This window comes from Myotis lucifugus, unplaced genomic scaffold (assembly GCF_000147115.1).
Source record: "Myotis lucifugus unplaced genomic scaffold, Myoluc2.0 scaffold_90, whole genome shotgun sequence".
Classification (NCBI taxonomy): domain Eukaryota; kingdom Metazoa; phylum Chordata; class Mammalia; order Chiroptera; family Vespertilionidae; genus Myotis; species Myotis lucifugus.
In genome coordinates, this window is record NW_005871138.1 from 413,209 (window position 1) to 430,721 (window position 17,513).

The 17,513-nt window shown below is 45.9% G+C and overlaps 1 protein-coding gene, 1 long non-coding RNA gene and 1 pseudogene across 2 annotated transcripts in view; 2 read left to right on the forward strand and 1 right to left on the reverse strand.

Annotated features, from left to right (window-relative positions):
- Positions 1–1,165, reverse strand: part of LOC106697643 — an 11,865-nt gene extending 10,700 nt beyond the window's left edge. The window contains exon 1 of the long non-coding RNA XR_001348775.2: positions 384–1,165. This is a non-coding gene — a long non-coding RNA (uncharacterized LOC106697643). The remainder of the gene's footprint in view (positions 1–383) is intronic.
- Positions 1,166–1,407: 242 nt separating this feature from the next.
- On the forward strand, positions 1,408–17,417 carry SEC61A1 (Sec61 translocon alpha 1 subunit). The gene is made up of 12 exons (XM_006091302.3): positions 1,408–1,572; positions 1,825–1,892; positions 4,806–4,871; positions 4,962–5,040; positions 5,974–6,105; positions 10,115–10,224; positions 10,514–10,667; positions 12,214–12,374; positions 13,666–13,863; positions 14,138–14,329; positions 14,675–14,751; positions 15,430–17,417. Exons 1-12 carry the CDS (start codon positions 1,566–1,568, stop codon positions 15,614–15,616), a joined length of 1,431 nt encoding a protein of 476 aa, XP_006091364.1. The 5' UTR covers positions 1,408–1,565; the 3' UTR covers positions 15,617–17,417.
- Positions 6,158–7,492, forward strand: LOC102435841 (annotated as a pseudogene).
- Positions 17,418–17,513: the final 96 nt, after the last annotated feature.

Here is a 17,513-nt window from a genome sequence, read left to right on the forward strand (position 1 = left end):
CTCCCTCCCTCTCTGTAACAAAATCAATAAAATATATTTAAAAAAAAAAAAAAGAGTAAAGAGGGGCAAAGATATGGTGATGGAAGACGACCTGACTTGGAGTGGTGGGCACACAATGCAATATGCAGATCATGTATCACAGAAATGTAGACTTAAAACCTATATCTTATTAACTAATGTCACCCCAATAAATTTTTAAAAGAAAAACAGAAAAAAAGAAGAAAGATGTTAAACCTTAAAAAAAAAAAAAAGACTTCCTATCCTACAAAAATCCTGAAAAGTGATTTACAAGTCCTGGCTACCTGCTAGAAATGGGAGGGAAAATAGCAAAAGCAATCCCTAAATGATTATTGCCAAAATACAGCATCTTGTCACAGCTGTACCTCCGACTTCTGCTGGTCCAGGTCAGGATTTGGCTCCCTAAAATCTTCACTAATCCCCAGCCAGTGGCGCCCACCACCTCCTCAGGCAATGCTCACAGTAGTCTCTTCCTTTTAATTTACATGTTACCCTGGATCACAGATGCATCGAAAATAAATCCCAACTCCCATCTAGCATCCTTGGACCCACCCATTGGTCCACGAACACTAAATCTTATGATTTTCCTTCACATGGCCAGACAGGCTTCTTTCCCCATAGATCTTAAGCAGTCACACCATGTCTTCCTCACTACGCTTTCCTCAACCGGGAGCACCCTCCGTCCTTCCTTCTCGCCGGAATCCGTCTGCGTGGGGCACAAAAGCAACTGAGCCACTCAAGGAGACCTTCCTGGACTCCCCGGTGCACCAGACCGTTTCCTCGGCCGCCCCGCTCTTCTCGGACCGCCTGTCTCTCCGCGCACTCATCCCATTCGTCCTCAGAGGGCAGGGGCTGGGCAGAAGTCACTTCCGGCCCAGGACAGGCCCCGGAGTTTGCTAAATAACTGCTAACAAGGGTGTCGGGCCGCCGTGCCGAGCACCTACTAGGGGCCGGAACTGGTCAGCGCTGGGACGCAGTCTGCTCAAAGGAGCTTACAGTCTATTCGCTAATTCAAAAGCTGTCAATGCCGTGAAAAGCAAATAAGTGACCCGGACCCCGCCTCGCTCAGAGCCGAGGGAGCAGGAAGCGTCTACCATTGGCCTCAGTTTTCCCACCAAACAGCACCGCCTCTGCCTCCTGAGCTGCGACCAGCCCTCCCTTCCCCACGCGCTCTCGCGTACCCAAGTCCATTCAGACACACACTCCCAGTCCCGGCGTGCCCCGCGCCTCTTCGCGGCCCCGCCCCGCCGGCTGAGCATCCTCTTCCGGACAGGCCCCGAGGGCCCCGCTGCATGCCGGGAGTTGAAGTCTTCGCGGAGGCGGCGCGGCGCCGGGGCCAGCTCTCAGCGCGTGGCAGGAAGCGGAAGCGGCCTACGGCCTGCACCCGGTCCCGGCTCCGCCCCGCTCCACTCATCCCAGTGCTATCACTGACGTGTCTCTCGGCGGAGGTGCTGCACCCCGTTGCTGGCTGAGCCGCGGGCAGCGTCGCCTCGCGCGGAGCGGAGTGGAGCCTAAGCAGGACCCGGAGTGGAGCAGCCGCCGCCGCCATGGCGAGTGAGTCCCTGGGGGCAGCCCCGGTTGCGCCGGGATGGAACACAGTCCCCCTTTCCCCTCACCGGTCCGGGCAGGTGCCCGCCCACTAGGCCAGCCGGGATCCCAGGCCCTCGGGATTCCCACGAGTTCTGGTACTCGGTCTGCTCCCCTGCCCCCTGCCCCCTGCCCCAACACAAGCTGGGCGGAAGGCTTACCCGGGTAGCGCGAAAGGTTCTCCGAGCCCTAATTCTTCTTTTGTTTTTTCCGTCAAAGTCAAGTTTCTGGAAGTCATCAAACCCTTCTGTGTCATCTTGCCGGAAATCCAGAAGCCCGAGCGAAAGGTAAGTCCCCAATCGCTGTCAGGGAGGCTTCGTGGAACTCGGGATGCTTGAAGTTTACAGTACAATTAAATATGGCTTCAACACGCCAATGGAAACTCTCTCCCTCCTCTTCCCCCTGGAGGATAGTTGTATGCACTCCTGAGCTTTGTCGAAAGGTGACCTCCTCGTGTGGGAATTTCCACCCAAGTCATCGTGCTTTATTCGGAGCATCCTTTGTGGATGTTATTCAGGGAGCAGAGCCTCGAGTTTGCCCTGTGCCAAAAATTGACCCTGGCAGTGAATGAGTAAGGCCTCAAAAGCCCTGGGATCCTCAGGTTGGGCTACCCTTCCCTCTTCACCTCCAGCAGGAGCAGATGCAGTTGGGTTTTTTTTCTAGGAGAAGCTCTTTGTAGCCAGCTGCTAAGAGGAGCTAAAAGCAGTCGCTTTATTCTGACCGAAAACTTTGTATGTAGGCTGCCAGATCACCTGAGAGTGAAGGCATTTTGTGAACCCTGCTTTTTACAGCAGGTGCATTAAAACGTGGGAAAAATGGAAGTGTAGACTTCTATTGCGTCTTTCTCAGGATTTCTGCTGCTACCTGGATAGCTACAGGCCACGATAGTGAGTGTTGCTGTCATTGGGTTCTTAAAGAACAGGAATATATTTTGTCTTCACATTCTTTTCCGACTGTTGTTCATGCATTCACATATGTGTACTTGACATCAACATGGACACTTGGGTTCTTGGAGTGTCTTTTCATTTGTGTGTGTGGTCTTTGTTTTGTATAAATGCCCCACGTAGGTATTGCCTTTGATGGGCTAATAGGCAAAGCCCTTCCCCTGTCACCCCACCCCCACCCCCAGCATGGTAGAAAGGTCATGGCTCTGGAGGCAGGCAATCCTGGGACCCACCCTTCCCACAACCACTTACTAGCCCAGTGACGTGGATTGGCCTTGTAGCTTAAGTGTGATAGATGGAGCAGTGAAAATATGTGCAAGATACAGCAGTGGCTTCAAAAGGGGTTAACTCTGGAAGATGTGATTTCTGATGGTGGTTTTGCAGGAAGAATAGAAGTTTTCGTGAAGTGAGGGAGAGGAATTTCAGGCATAAAGAATGTGTAATGTGCAAAGGCAATGAAGACAAGCAGGTTGGAACACAAAGGGTAGGTGGGAAGCAATGGGAGCAGACATTAGAAGCTTGCCTTGAAAGTAGGTAGAGGATTGGAGTGGCTTAGAGGCTTTTGCAATAGAGAGTGATCTACGGGAGTGGGCTAGGAGGTAAGGCTAGATTTAGGAGCTGTGTAGAAGGTAGAGTAGACAAGACTTGAATAAACAGCTTTTGATGCTTTGCTGTTAAATTTGGCTGCATCCATGAAAGACTTGGTTATTAACAAATGAGGAGTCTTGTAAAAATTGTCCACTCTTTTTTCCTATAAAAAATCATTTCAGCCCTGGCCAGGTGGCTCAGTTGGTTGGAGTGTTGTCCCACACACCAAAAGGTTTCAGGTTAGGTCCTGGTCAGGGAGCATATGGGAAGCAACTGACCCGACCCAACCGACTGATATTTCTCTCCCACTTCGATCTATCTTTATCTCTCTCTCTCTCTCTCTCTCCCCCCCCCTCCCTCCCTCTCTCCCTCCCTCCTTCCCTCCCTCTCTCCCTCCCCCCTCTCTCTTTCTCCCCCCTTTTTTCCTACCCTCCCTTCCTTCCTCTCCCCTCCCTTCCTCCTTCCCTCCCTCCTTTCCTCTCTCTCTAGGAATTAATGGAAACATATCCTCATGTGAGGATTAAAAAAAGTCATTTCAAAGAACAAGTTTTGTTTACACAAGGCATTTTCACATAAAGATCCTTATTCTGCACAGTATTACTGTGTTTTTTAAGCCTTTTAAAGCTGTTCTTGCAGTATAGGCAGCAAGTACTAACAAAGACACTGAGTTTTAGAAGCAGAAGACCCAGAAGAATCCCACTCTACTGCTTAGCACCAGAGGCGCCTTGGGCAGGGCATCTAAACTTTTCTAATGGTTCTTCGTAGTCATCTGTAAAATGCTTCTGAAATGTAAACCTATCCTGCTTACATACCTGAAGAGATGTGAAAAGTCTTAGATGCTACTAGCAGTTAGTGAGTGGGTTAAACCTGCAACTCTCCTTGCCCTCCTGCCCCATATTGTTTATTACATTGTTTTATCCTTAATTCATAGAAAGTACACTACGTATTAAACAATCACAAATTCCAAATCGGCTGACTCCAAAATAACAAGATTTCATCAGTTACAAAACCCTTTCAAGTGAATGATGATAGCTCATATATTGTAAAGGCTTGTCTGGTTTAGGAATCTCTTTCTATTGCAACATTTTTTGATCTTGGACTTGATCCTAAACTGTTTATACTAATGGTTAAGAGCACATGCATTGGACTCAAACTCACTTCAGCTATGAGTCTCAGGAGAAAACTCAGTTTTCTCATTGTTAAATAAAAATAAGAGCTGCCGAAACCGGTTTGGCTCAGTGGATAGAGCGTCAGCCTGCGGACTGAAAGGTCCCGGGTTCGATTCCGGTCAAGGGCATGTACCTGGGTTGCGGGCACATCCCCAGTGGGGGATGTGCAGGAGGCAGGTGGTCGATGTTTCTCTCTCATCGATGTTTCTAACTCTCTATCTCTCTCCCTTCCTCTCTGTAAAAAAATCAATAAAATATATTTTTTAAAAAATAGGAGCTATGTAGTTCAAGGGTCCAATGAGATGATGCATATAAAGGTCTTTGCATATAGAAAACCTGCAGTACATGTACTTGTATTTTGATACTAATGTTTGGTACATGGTTTGGAGTACAAGGCTTACCTTTCTGATGAACAGAAAAAGGGGTCTAATCTGAGTCGATTTCTATTAATTTGCTTATGAAAATAACTTCTTGCCTTATTTCTTTCTCTTCTGCACAGATTCAGTTTAAGGAGAAAGTGCTATGGACCGCTATTACCCTCTTTATTTTCTTGGTGTGCTGCCAGGTAAGCCCGATTTCCCGTTCCTGTATGGAGGTGGGGGTCAGAGAGGGCTGGAGACCTGTGCTGACTTCTTTTCTCTATGCTTGTTTCCAGATCCCCCTGTTTGGCATCATGTCTTCAGATTCTGCCGACCCTTTCTATTGGATAAGAGTGATCCTAGCCTCTAATAGAGGTAGAACTCTGGCTCTCTGTACCTCTTTCTGTACAGTGTGGGCTTGACTGACCTTCTTTAGTTAAATTACAGGCTTTGGCTTTATGTGGAGCTCAGAGAGTGTTTGGGAAGAATGTCAGTGTGCTGTGCTGAATAGCCTTAGTAAATGCCGAATTCAGCATCAAGGCATGTCATCATATTCAGAATTGCATCTGAATGCAGTATAAAACATGTAATATCAAGGTTGAGTATGTCGTAGAGAATAGGAAAAACTAGAATATTTTTTTAAACAACTGAAATAATGATATTTCTACCTGTCTTGTGTTTTGATAACCTTTAGAATATGTAATTTGTTTCTCAGCTGCATCTTTTTCATATCTATAGGTTACATCATTATATATATCAAAATATGTAACAGTGTTTTGTACACTCTAATTTCCTTGGGGGGGGATTTTGAACGTTTATGTCAGTATCACTTTCGATTAACCTATTTTTTAAATATAATATAATTCAAATAAAGTTTCAAATCAGTTGGAAGTATTTTAGCGTAATGGAAGTAGAAGTTTATTCACAACTAGATACAATTGTATAGGCATCCTTTTCAGACTCTGGAATTATTTGAATGTTAATCCTTTTTATTACCTGAGAAAGAGACAAACCTTTCTTATCTCTGTAAAACCAGAATAAATCTGTTTATGGTGAATTTAAATGTAGCTATCTGTTTAAAAGCCATGTGAAACAGAATAAGATGTGGTCTGGCCGACTGAATAGAATGAATTGAATTATACTGTAATCGTTGATATTTTGGGGTTATTTTCTAAATTAAATGCTGCTAGCAAACTGAAGCACACTAGTTTTGTGTAAGGGGTACACAGTCAGATTTTGCTCATTCATTTTCTTAATAATATGTTTTCCAAGCTAATATGGGCTGTGTTTTGCCTCCCCTGTCCTCAGGCACATTGATGGAGCTGGGTATCTCTCCCATTGTCACCTCCGGCCTCATCATGCAGCTCTTGGCTGGCGCCAAAATAATTGAAGTTGGTGACACCCCAAAAGACCGAGCCCTCTTCAATGGAGCCCAAAAGTGTAAGTGAGATTTTCAATGATGTTCAAATGTCAATAGTTGAGAATTTGAATTTGCTATAAAGTTTGGGGCATCAAAACAGTTTTTCCTTTGTACCGTGTAACTTCCTTGGCCCAGCAGTCCTGCAGGTGCTCCATGGCCTGTGTTAGCAAGAAAGCACTTCTCAGGCAGAGCCATTGGCTGGGGCCTGTGATACACTGCTTCAGTGAGGGCCTCAAATGTGGCCACTTGGGCACCACTCCTCCAGTTCCCAACACTATGTGCCAGTAGTGCGGCCCCAATTCCTCTTGTGCTTTTGGGCACTGCTCTGAGCAGTGTGTCACCCTTTAAACCAGAGTACTGGTGGGCTCTATGGGGAAAAAACAAAACAAGAAGAAAGTGGAGGAGGTGCAAGAAGAGAAGGAAGAGGAATGTAGTGGGCAAAGTGCTCGGCCGTTGAGAGGTAATGGCAAAGGTGGGGTCCCTGCTCAGGTGGAAGGGGTTCTCAGATGGAGGCAACGCACGGGAGCCAGAAGAGAACCTGGATTGCCCCAACCTCACAGCTGAGTTTCTATAGTCACGGAAAACAGCATATGAGACAGAGAAGTCAGAGGGAGGCAAGTGCAAAGCTAACTCTGATTCTGAAGCTAAGGGAGAGGAAAACAAATGGAAGAAGAAAGAAGAGTCAAATGCACCAAGGCTTTGTCTGGGGTTTGGAGCCGGAGTACATTATTAGAGCTGCAGAATCCAGTGGAGAACTCATGTTTGATGAGACTGACCTGGTCCCTGCCAAAGAAGCCACTGTCTAGTGCCCCCAGGTTGTCATATCCTTCTATGCTCATGTGACATTCCTACTCCTCAGAAGATGGTGACAAAAAACTCTGCTGGGACCAGCCCCTGTCACATCTGACTGGGTTTCAGGTGGGGAGGGGTAGAGTTCTACTTGTCTTGAAGCTGTAGAGGTGGCTTGAGAAGATGTCCTTTGAAGAGCCAGTCTAGTTTCTGTGCCCGACAGCAGCCCAGTGCTTTAAAGCTGTTCCATGCTGTACAGTGCACACCCATCCCCGTGGAGGGGAAGAAAGATCAGTGTTTTGAGGCAACCCATTCTGCACTTTGGGGAGAAAAGCGAAGGGCCTTCTATGAAGGAAAAAACTTACAAGCCAACGTGTTCCCAATAAAGAACTAAACCCATTGATGAGTTACCAAAGCTGCCATTTTGGGGATGGAAACTGGTTGAGAAGGGAAAGTCTTTTATTGAAGCATATACATAGTTAGATTATTCTGTCTTAGAGGTGCTAATTCTTGAAATTGACAAGAAGACCCTTTTCTAATTATGAAGTTACAGATTATCCATCAAAACCACTTGGCTGAGGTATTTGGGGAGGGGAAGAAGGTAGCATAAGAGGTGGTTTTTTTGTTTTGGGGTTTTTTCTTACTGATTTTAGAGAGGGAGCAGGGAAGGAGAGAGAGAAAGACATTGATTTGTTCCACTTATTTATTCATTCATTGGTTGCTTCTTGAATGTGCCCTGACTGGCGATCGAACCCACAATCTTGGCATATCGGGATGATACTCTGACCAACTGAGCTACCCGGCCAGAGCATCTCTGTTTTTTAATGTTGAACTATGAAACCATTAGTGGCAGGGTTCAGTCACTGAGCACAAGTTCATCAAGTCACTTTAAGAGTTGGATTATTTCAGAAGTCCTGGTCTCAGGAGAAGATTAAACTTTCATACTTTAGAGCACAAAACAAAATAAAAATTCTTTTTTAATCCTAAGAATTAACTAATACCCAAAATGCTGTCTTGACTTATGAGATCCATCAGTTCTTGACATTCTCTAGACCTGCATCTAGAACTCCATTGTAAATCTTTTTAGACATCTGTTAAGTGTTTGTGAAAATTTTGTTTAAATGTAAACTTCATACTACATTGTCAGTTTCTTATTAATACTATATAGATTTATAATCCCTAACAAAAGACAGAAAGAAAGCGCTCTGGGAGAGGCGTGGTGCAAGGTACTTGGATGGGCTGGACAAGGCAGGTGGGAGGATGTCCATTGCCCCAAGGCTGCACGATTGAGTGGAAGGAGCAGGGCTTGGCGGTCTCCCTCCACCAGCCGATCGATGTCCTTACCACTTGGAGGAGATGATGTGTACTTCAGAGTTATTGTAGGAATTCAGTAGAATAACGTTTGTAAACACACTCAGTGCCTGGCACTTAATAGGTATTTGGCAGATACTGTTTTTCTTCTGGGAGTTTAAAAAGATTCAACTCAGGGGAAAGTTGATTCTCCCAACCCCGTTCTACTATTTACTAGCTTATGACTTTTGGACAGAGTTAGGTGACAGCTATGACAACTTTTACATCTCAGTTTCTTCATCTGGAAAAAATGGGATTAACAATAGTTACTTTGTAGCAAATAAGTGTCACAAGTAACAATGACCAGTCATCAAAGTGATCCATGTTCAGCCTCTGACTGAACTGATATGCATTAATTAGAAAGTGATATTTACAGTTTTCTATCCAGCCATATTTTCTTCCACACCAGAAGAAATCTTTTTAACTTAGTAGATTAAATAATTGAGCAAAAAATACCAATGTAATTTACACTTGTCAGTTTTAGACATAAATTAGAATTTTAAAATATATACATGAATTATTTTTAAGCACAGATTGTCTGTTTTATCTTTGGTCTTGACAATTTTTTAAATTTCTTCTGCTTAGAGAATTCAGTTTCATTGAGCAGTTCTTTAAAAGTCAAATGAAAATTACATATGATGGGTACTCTGGAGCACAATTTATTCTACTAATTTATTCTACTAATTAGGTTTGACAAACTAACCAGAAAAGCTTGAAACCCATGCCCTTACTTAGAGATTCATCTAGTAATGTGGAACCAGTAAAAATGTGTTGATTCCATTTTGCCTAACAATGAAGTATAATGATATAAGACACGCGGATAGTCTACACAAAGCAAAGCTTCCATTAGGCCAAGAGAGCTTGTGGCAGAGGAAATGGAACAAGTGACTAAGTTACTGATGGCATGGTGAGGTTTTTCCTTTTAAAAAACCACATACATCACATACAAACTGGGAACCCCTTTATCCCAGAGTTAATCGTCCTTATTCTGGACTCAGACCTGGATGATAAGCTTGCAGAGGTGGCCCAGGCATGTCGTTCAGCTCAGGAGCTCTCCACAACCCAAGCAGTCTGATCTATCTGAGTGTGGATGCCGTGGGGTAGTGACATCCTTGGGATACTGTCTTTAGTAGATTTTGCTCCTTGACTTGTCTTCCATAGAACAGATTTGTCATGTTCCAGCTCTTCCTCTTCCCGTCTCTGAAGGGAAAGTGAATTTAGGAGGTGAAATGAAGGCGCTCGCCTGCTTCACTTAATAGGCATTTGAGTTATTGTGTGCTTTGACAGTGTAACTTTTGGGTGTTTCTTGGACCAAGCTCCTTGAGGCAGTATCAGTATACAGATAAAAATAGATGTTTTTATTGGTTTGAGAGAAAGAGAGAAACAGTGATGTGAGAGAGAAACATCCATCTGTTGCCTCCCCCATGCACCCTGACTGGGGATCGAACCCAAAACCTAGGCATGTGCCCCGACTGGGAATTGAACTGGCAACCTTATGGTGCTCAGGACAACACTCAACAACTGAGCCACGCCCTAACCGGTTTGGCTCAGTGGATAGAGTGTCGGCCTGCGGACTGAAGGGTCCCAGGTTCGATTCCGGTGAAGGGCATGTACCTTGGTTGCGGGCCCATCCCCAGTGGGGGGCGTGCAGGAGGCAGCTGATCAATGTTTCTCTCTCATCGATGTTTCTGACTCTCTATCCCTCTCTCTTCTCTGTAAAAAATCAATAAAATATATTTAAAAAGGCAACAACAACTGAGCCAGGGTGACAGTATCAGTATGATTCATCTTTGTTCTTTGTGCTTTGTACAGAGTAGGTGTTCAATAACTGTTTCCTCTATGACTGTGTAATATCCCACTTTGAGAACATAGTTTTCTTTTGATTTCTAGTATTTGGCATGATCATTACCATTGGCCAGTCTATTGTGTATGTGATGACGGGAATGTATGGGGACCCTTCTGAAATGGGTGCTGGAATCTGCCTGTTAATCACCATTCAGGTAATTGTTATGCTGACATTCTCCCCTTCTGAGTAGCTCCTCACACTCACTCAGACTTCCCAAATAGCAACCCTGAACCATGCCTAAAATAAACTTCTATGGAGAAGGAGCCAAGCACCTGTGTTGGCCTCTCTAAACTCAACAGAGGAAGGCCCTGCTGTCTGTTGTCTACTCGGCCTTCAGCATTTATATCAGAGAAGCCCCTTGCTAAGGGAGGAAAGAGCCACACCTGCAGGGAACTGGAATGCAGTCTATTTGGGTTTCTTTACTTTTATTTTTTAATTTACAGCTCTTTGTTGCTGGCTTAATTGTCCTACTTTTGGATGAACTTCTGCAAAAAGGGTATGGCCTTGGCTCTGGAATCTCCCTCTTTATTGCCACTAACATCTGTGAGACCATCGTGTGGAAAGCGTTCAGCCCCACCACTGTCAACACTGGCCGAGGTAAGCACCCTGGGCTCCCCTAGGGACAGGGGTCGGTGAAAAGTATGGACATGTGCAAAGCAGAAGACCAAAGTTCCCGTTCCAAAGAAGCAGCAGCTCCGTTTTAGGTACATTTCTTCTGATTCTTCTGTGTGTATTTTTAAACACAGACAGGCTTCTGCTCCTAATGATACATAACTTACATATTCCACATCAGAGTATTGCACAATTGTTGACCATACCAGAGTACAGAATCCTGCCTCTTACTTTCTAGCCAAGTGTGGACTTCTTGGCAAGGATGAGCAGCATTGATTGAAGCAGTCTTCTGATGGACATGTAGGTCATTTCCAGTTTGGGTTGTTGGTGCAACAGATACAGTGAACAGCCTCATACATTCATGTTTCTGTATTTTGGCAGTTGCTTTCAGTGAATACGTTTCTAAAAATGAAATCACTGAACCAACCAACGCACTTGGTCATGCAGGAAGCAGCTTTCTGTAAGAGGCCTGAACTTGGCGTTCACTTCCTGGCTGTTCCTATTAGGAGTAGATAAGTGGTTTGGGGCAAATCCCTCTACCTCCCAGACTCAGTTGCCAGGATGAAATGAGAAATAACATGAAATGGTCCAGGAATAGGCAGCAGGAGAAGCAGCAGATGGTACCACCATCATGTGTTAGAAACACGAGGAAAGTGCCCTCATGGGGCAGTATGCAGGCGCCCTTCACAGTACTGATATCAGGACCTTCCACCTGCCCACAGGGCACAGCTCTGGACATGGCACTGGCTCCCTGCAGGAGGCGAGACTGTCATTGTGGGAGAGTTACACTGTCCTCCACGGACATAGAGTAATACAGTGCTCCTGCTTCTTACTTTAGCTGGGGGTTTAACTTCAGTAAGTTTCTTGAAATTTTATAAGCTTTCTAAGCCTTATGAATGCCCCAGCTCCCCAACTTCCCCTCACTTGGGTCTGCTGCCTAATCCTCAGGCCATGTACCCATTCTTGCTCTTGATTCCTTCAGTCCCTCGGTAAGCTGCTCTGCTTCCTGGCTCTTTCAGCACCCTTTCCTATAGGGTGTATACTGGCTGGATCAGGCTGTGTGGTGGGCAAGCATGTTGTCCTTTCTGCTTGATCGTCAATGTAAGGAGCCGAGAAGTCAAGCCCATCCCCCGCTCCCCCTTGTCAGAGGCAGCCTGCACTTCAAAGCTGGGGATACTCTACTGCCCGGGGTTTTCCGGGGAAATGAATGGGCAGCTCCGAGCCACTCCAGTGTAGGACCTCTTCAGCTGGAGTTCAGCCGGTCCTGCTTTTGTGGTTTTATAATCGATCATCATTCCACAAGTCTGGTGGCCTTTGACTCACATGCCAATGAAATGAGAACTCAAAAGCGTAGACGAGCCCCTTTCTGCAGGTTGAAATCTCTACTGAAGAAATAGGAATGAGGGAGGAGAAAATGCCACTCTACCCCTGTGGTTATGGAATAGGCACCATGGATCTTAAAACTGATTCTGTTTTCTTCTCTAAGAAGCTGTTTGTCTCCTTACCACATGTGTCCCTCCTTTACCAACAGGGATGGAGTTTGAAGGTGCCATCATTGCACTGTTTCATCTGCTGGCCACACGCACTGACAAGGTCCGAGCCCTTCGAGAGGCCTTCTACCGCCAGAACCTCCCCAACCTCATGAATCTGATTGCCACCATCTTTGTCTTTGCAGTGGTCATCTATTTCCAGGTGCGTCCAGACCCACCACAGGGAGATCAGATGGTCCGGTTTAAGTTTTGGAATGTCTTGGTGTGTGCGCCCTCACCCGCACCCAGGGTGGTGTACATCACCGTATAGTACTGAAGTGGTGGGATGGCCTCTGAAAGGAGCAGGTTTCCATGGGAGCTGGACAGGTGTGTTCCATTGAGTCGTGGGGACCTGCCTGAACCAGACAAAACTGAGGCCGATGCCACGTCTCTGAGATGATGCTCCTTTGGGTTGGGCGCAGCAACAGATAAAGAAGATACATCTTTAAGTTCCTAGTTAAAGAGAAGTGAAAAGTCTTCAAGCTCTAAAGCTTCATCGCCATCTTACCCAATGTTTATAGAGTGTTTGTAGGTAGTGTCATTCTGGAAAAGGCCCTTCCTCTGAGAGCTCTTACCTTTCAAATTATTAGTCTGTGCCACTTGCTTGTGAATAAGAGACCTGAGCTGTCAGTTGCTTTTCTGTAGTTGGATTAGTCTTTGTATTTTTTCATCAGCCACTTTGTATTCTGACAGTTACTGAAAAGAATGGCAGTGGAAAAGACAGCGTAGTGCTTACAGGAAGGTCATTATACCACCAAGTGCTTTTTCTGGGGACCAGACAGTCTGTTCCTTCAGCTGGGACTTACTCAGATGCCTGATTACTAAGCTTTAGTGCACCATAAGCTTGGTGTGGATATGTGTAGTTCGGCCATTAAATTTTTATTTTATTTTAAAGCCTCTATATTCTGAATCCTGTTCTAGGCACTGGGAGTTTGTAAAAATAATATAAAAGAAAACCTTTCTATTCTCCAAGGCTTTCAGAGGGAGAAGCTATATTCACAGAAAAGTTTAGCTTTTCTGCTTATGATTTAAAACATCGTAAAAGACTGCTCTGGGGTGTGAGGTGGAAGCCATGGTGGCCTTGTTGTGAGGTCACTGTAAGAGCATAGGAGAGGTAACACCAAGAGAACCACTGTTCGGACTTACTGGGCATGTGTCCTTCAGCTGTTTTATGGTCCACATTGATGCAGATATAATGTGATGGACTGTGGGTTGCTTGTTTGTGTGTTTGTTTTTGACAGAAATGGGATTATTCCACTGTGCTGGGCTTCGGTGCATTTGTTAAGCCTTTCTTTCTGGGGACCCTCAGTTAAAGTGGCCCCAAGTGCAGTGATGGGTCAGGAAAGGACATGTGAGCCCTGGAACCAGTGTAGGTCCAGCCACCCCCAGCTGGGCTGTGTCTGCAGACACTGGAATGAGGCACTGAGGGTGCTCTGCTTTGTTTGGCTTCTCAGGGCTTCCGAGTGGACCTGCCCATCAAGTCGGCTCGTTACCGAGGCCAGTACAACACCTACCCTATCAAGCTTTTCTACACCTCCAACATCCCCATCATCCTGCAGTCCGCCCTGGTGTCCAACCTGTACGTCATCTCCCAGATGTTGTCAGCCCGCTTCAGTGGCAACCTGCTGGTCAGCCTGCTGGGCACCTGGTCTGTAAGTATGGCTGCTTGAAGAAATCCGTTTGAATGCTGCGGCTCGTTACAGTGGGTGCATCCACGTGTCTTCCTTGTGACCAAACATTTTACCCAAAGATATTTTCTAACCATGCCTTTTACCAATCCAGCACAGTAACTTTTCTTTTCAGTAAGAAAATGGCACTGTGGACACGAGCAAAATTGTGTTCCTTTTCATCTGCTCAGAGCTACTTTTGTCCTTACGCTAAGGTATGAAGAAACAGCACTCACAGGCTCTCTGTGTGTTCTTCCAGGATACGTCTTCTGGGGGCCCAGCACGTGCTTATCCGGTCGGTGGCCTTTGCTATTACCTGTCCCCTCCAGAATCTTTTGGCTCCGTGTTAGAAGACCCCGTCCATGCCGTTGTATACATAGTGTTCATGCTGGGCTCGTGTGCATTCTTCTCCAAAACATGGATCGAGGTCTCAGGCTCCTCTGCCAAAGATGTAAGTATAAGTTACAATTTAATTAAACCAGGAAACAGGAGCTCTCGCACGTCCCTGGTGTCAGTGGTCTGTGAATACCTGCAGCCGCTTCCTCCTTATCAGGCCGAAGTGTTTATGGCCATAGACGAGCCCAGGGGTAAATTAATGCTCACTTGGGGAGGTGGAGCCAAACTAAAACTAGACTTCGTCATACGACTTCTCTGGAGCAGTTTTTAAATTATCTGTATAAATATTACCAGGATGCTAAAGAAGGAAACCGGTGTTTAGAGCCACTATGAAATGTCTACCTGCCTCTCAATTTCAAAATTAAAATTGAACATTGTCTTCTCTTCGGGCATCATGCAGGTTGCAAAGCAGCTGAAGGAGCAGCAGATGGTGATGAGGGGCCACCGAGAGACTTCCATGGTCCATGAGCTCAATCGGTGAGGCTGGCCCTCGGTCCTAGTGGTTTTCTCATAATTGTAGTTTTCTTACACATCAAGCATGTTGATAGGGCTTAGAGATTTCTGGTTAATTAAATCTTATCCAGGTTAGAAAAGGTTCCTGTGTCCACAAGAAAATCAGCATTGCCAATTTCAGATTGTCTTTCGATCCCTAGCAGGGACAGTAGACAATTTTGTTCACTCTCTTTTGTTGTTGTTGTTGTTCACTCTCTTAATGAGAATTCTCTGAAGACTCCAGATTTACAGCACATTGTTCAGGAGAAATAAAATGCAAGCCACATAAGAACTCTTAAATTTTCTAGTAGTCACATTTAAAAAGTAAAAATTTGTAATTAATGTAAGGAAAATCATTAGATATTTTATGTTCTTGTCTTCAAAATCTAGTGTGACAACTTTAATATCTCAACTTGGACTAGTCATATTTCACTAGCCACATGTGGCTTGAGTGTCCACTTACTGGACAGCAGCCCTAGTCTAGACCTAATGGTATGTGAGCAGTTATAAAGTTTGATATAAAGTTTCAAGGAGGTAGCGGAATGACCTCTACAGGAGTTAGGTTCCTAAATCAGAGGTAAGTAGGCAGGTAGCCTGGGTCAGGAGTGGGCCACACTACAGGTATTTATGTGGTGACACCTTGCTGACTCATCTCCTCCCCAGGTACATCCCCACTGCTGCTGCTTTCGGGGGGCTGTGTATTGGGGCCCTCTCCGTCCTGGCTGACTTCCTGGGTGCCATCGGATCTGGAACTGGGATCCTGCTTGCGGTCACAATCATCTACCAGTACTTTGAAATCTTTGTAAAGGAGCAGAGCGAGGTTGGCAGCATGGGGGCCCTTCTGTTCTGAGCCATGTCTCCCCTGGACCAGGAAGAGGAGCCATGCTCTGGACTTGCCAAGGAAAGGAGCAACGAATCCAGCACGGGGTACTGCTATGGCATGTGGACCTTTAATTTTTTTTTTTTAATTTCATATTCTTTCATTCCACTTTGTAAAGTGCTAGAAATTTCCAATTTGAAATTTTGCTTTCTATTCTGGCATTGGCAAAATAACCATAGAAGTGAGGTTTTATTCACCTGATGGCCAGAGGTTGGGAGGATAAATGACTGTACTCATGTGTCCATGTAACCTTTGTTTTAACCTTTGCACCTTCTCAGTGCCGTAGGCGGCTGCAGTGGTCCCAGCTGTTCCCTACAAGGGAATAACTTATTGGTTAGAAGCACAAACATTGTTGAAAGGACTACATTTCACTGTGGTAGTAGGTGTGAGGCTGGGAGCAGACTATGTGTTTTCTGGTAGATGTGGGAGACTCGTTAGCATGTCCCCTCATGGTCAGGGGTAGGAACAGCTACTTAAAACTTGTTCTCTGGACGACCCAATTGTCTTCTCTTTTAAAAGTAGTTTTTAAAAGAGGGATGAATTTCCTGGCAGACACTTTTGGGCTATCTTCTTATCCTCACCTGAGGATATGTTTATTGATTTTTAGAGAGAGAGAAACATCCATCTGTTGCCTCCCGTAAATGCTCCAACTGGGTATCAAACCCACAACCTATTGGTGTACGGGACAATGCTCCAGCCTACTGAGCCACCAGCTGGGATTCTTCAGCTTGTAAAGTTGTGCGTGGCCAAGCTAGGCACACATGGTGTGGTGGATCCCTGCAGTGATGTCTGTCCAGTTCTTCCAGTTGTCACTGGACCTGGTCCCCCGTGGTTCCTTCACTCCCCACTCAGCCCTAGGCAGGGGCACTGTGGCAGGTGCTCAGACGTGGAGAGACAGTGACTTACGTGGTGTTCACAGGCACCACTCTTCTCCCTCGGCTTCCCAGGAAAGAAGGGCTTAGACCAGAGGTCTGTGATGTGGTTAGGGTCAGAGAGCTGTACGTTGCTGTAATGTTTGATAAAAGACTCACTATTATGTGTAAAATAAGTTTTGTTTGCAATAACAGGTGATCGAGATCTTAGGAATTGGAGCGTTTTTTAAGGCCTTTAGGGAGGTCCCTCTCAAGGACAAGTGCCTGGCGGTGTTTGGCAGCAGGGACAGCGAGTAAGGCACTGCAGGCCTGTGGGATTCTTGCTGGAGGGCGCCCCACTTCTCAGAGGGGAGCACCAGCCTGTGGAGAGCAGTGTCCCTCCAGCAGCAGGTACACACTGGCTTCCGAAGCACAGAGAGGTGGTCATGAGTCAGTAGACGTGGCAAACTCGACACCCGAGTCAGGAGGGCTCCCAGAGTTCTCACTGGCAGTGCAACCAGAAACCAGACTGACCAAGAGACTAGAAGTAACTTGCTTAAAATTACCCGGCAAGTCAGCCACAGAACCATGATGGGCCTGTCCACCACCCCCAGTCCAGGGCATACCATCACGTCACACGCGGCCTTGTCAGACCCAGTCCTGAGCTGAGACCTCCGCTACACTTGGTCTCCTCGGCCCCACCCATAGGAGTCCTGCAGCCTCGAGCAGGAGCCCCGCAGACCTGCCTGCAGCCTGTAATCATCAATGGGGCCCTGTGGGGCTCAGGCTCAGGCTCTGGTTAATGACCACAGTGGGTCGGGGCTGACCTCAGCTTCCAGGGACTGTCACTGTGGACGCCAAAACGGCATAACTGAGATAAGGTGAAAAAGTAACAAATAAAGCCAACGTTTTACAAGCCATTTGTTCATGCTCTTTTGGTTTTCAATACCCTTTATTCCCCAGAAGGCCTGTGAGAAAAGACAGCTGAGGCTTGGTTGGGTCCTGATTTTTTTTTT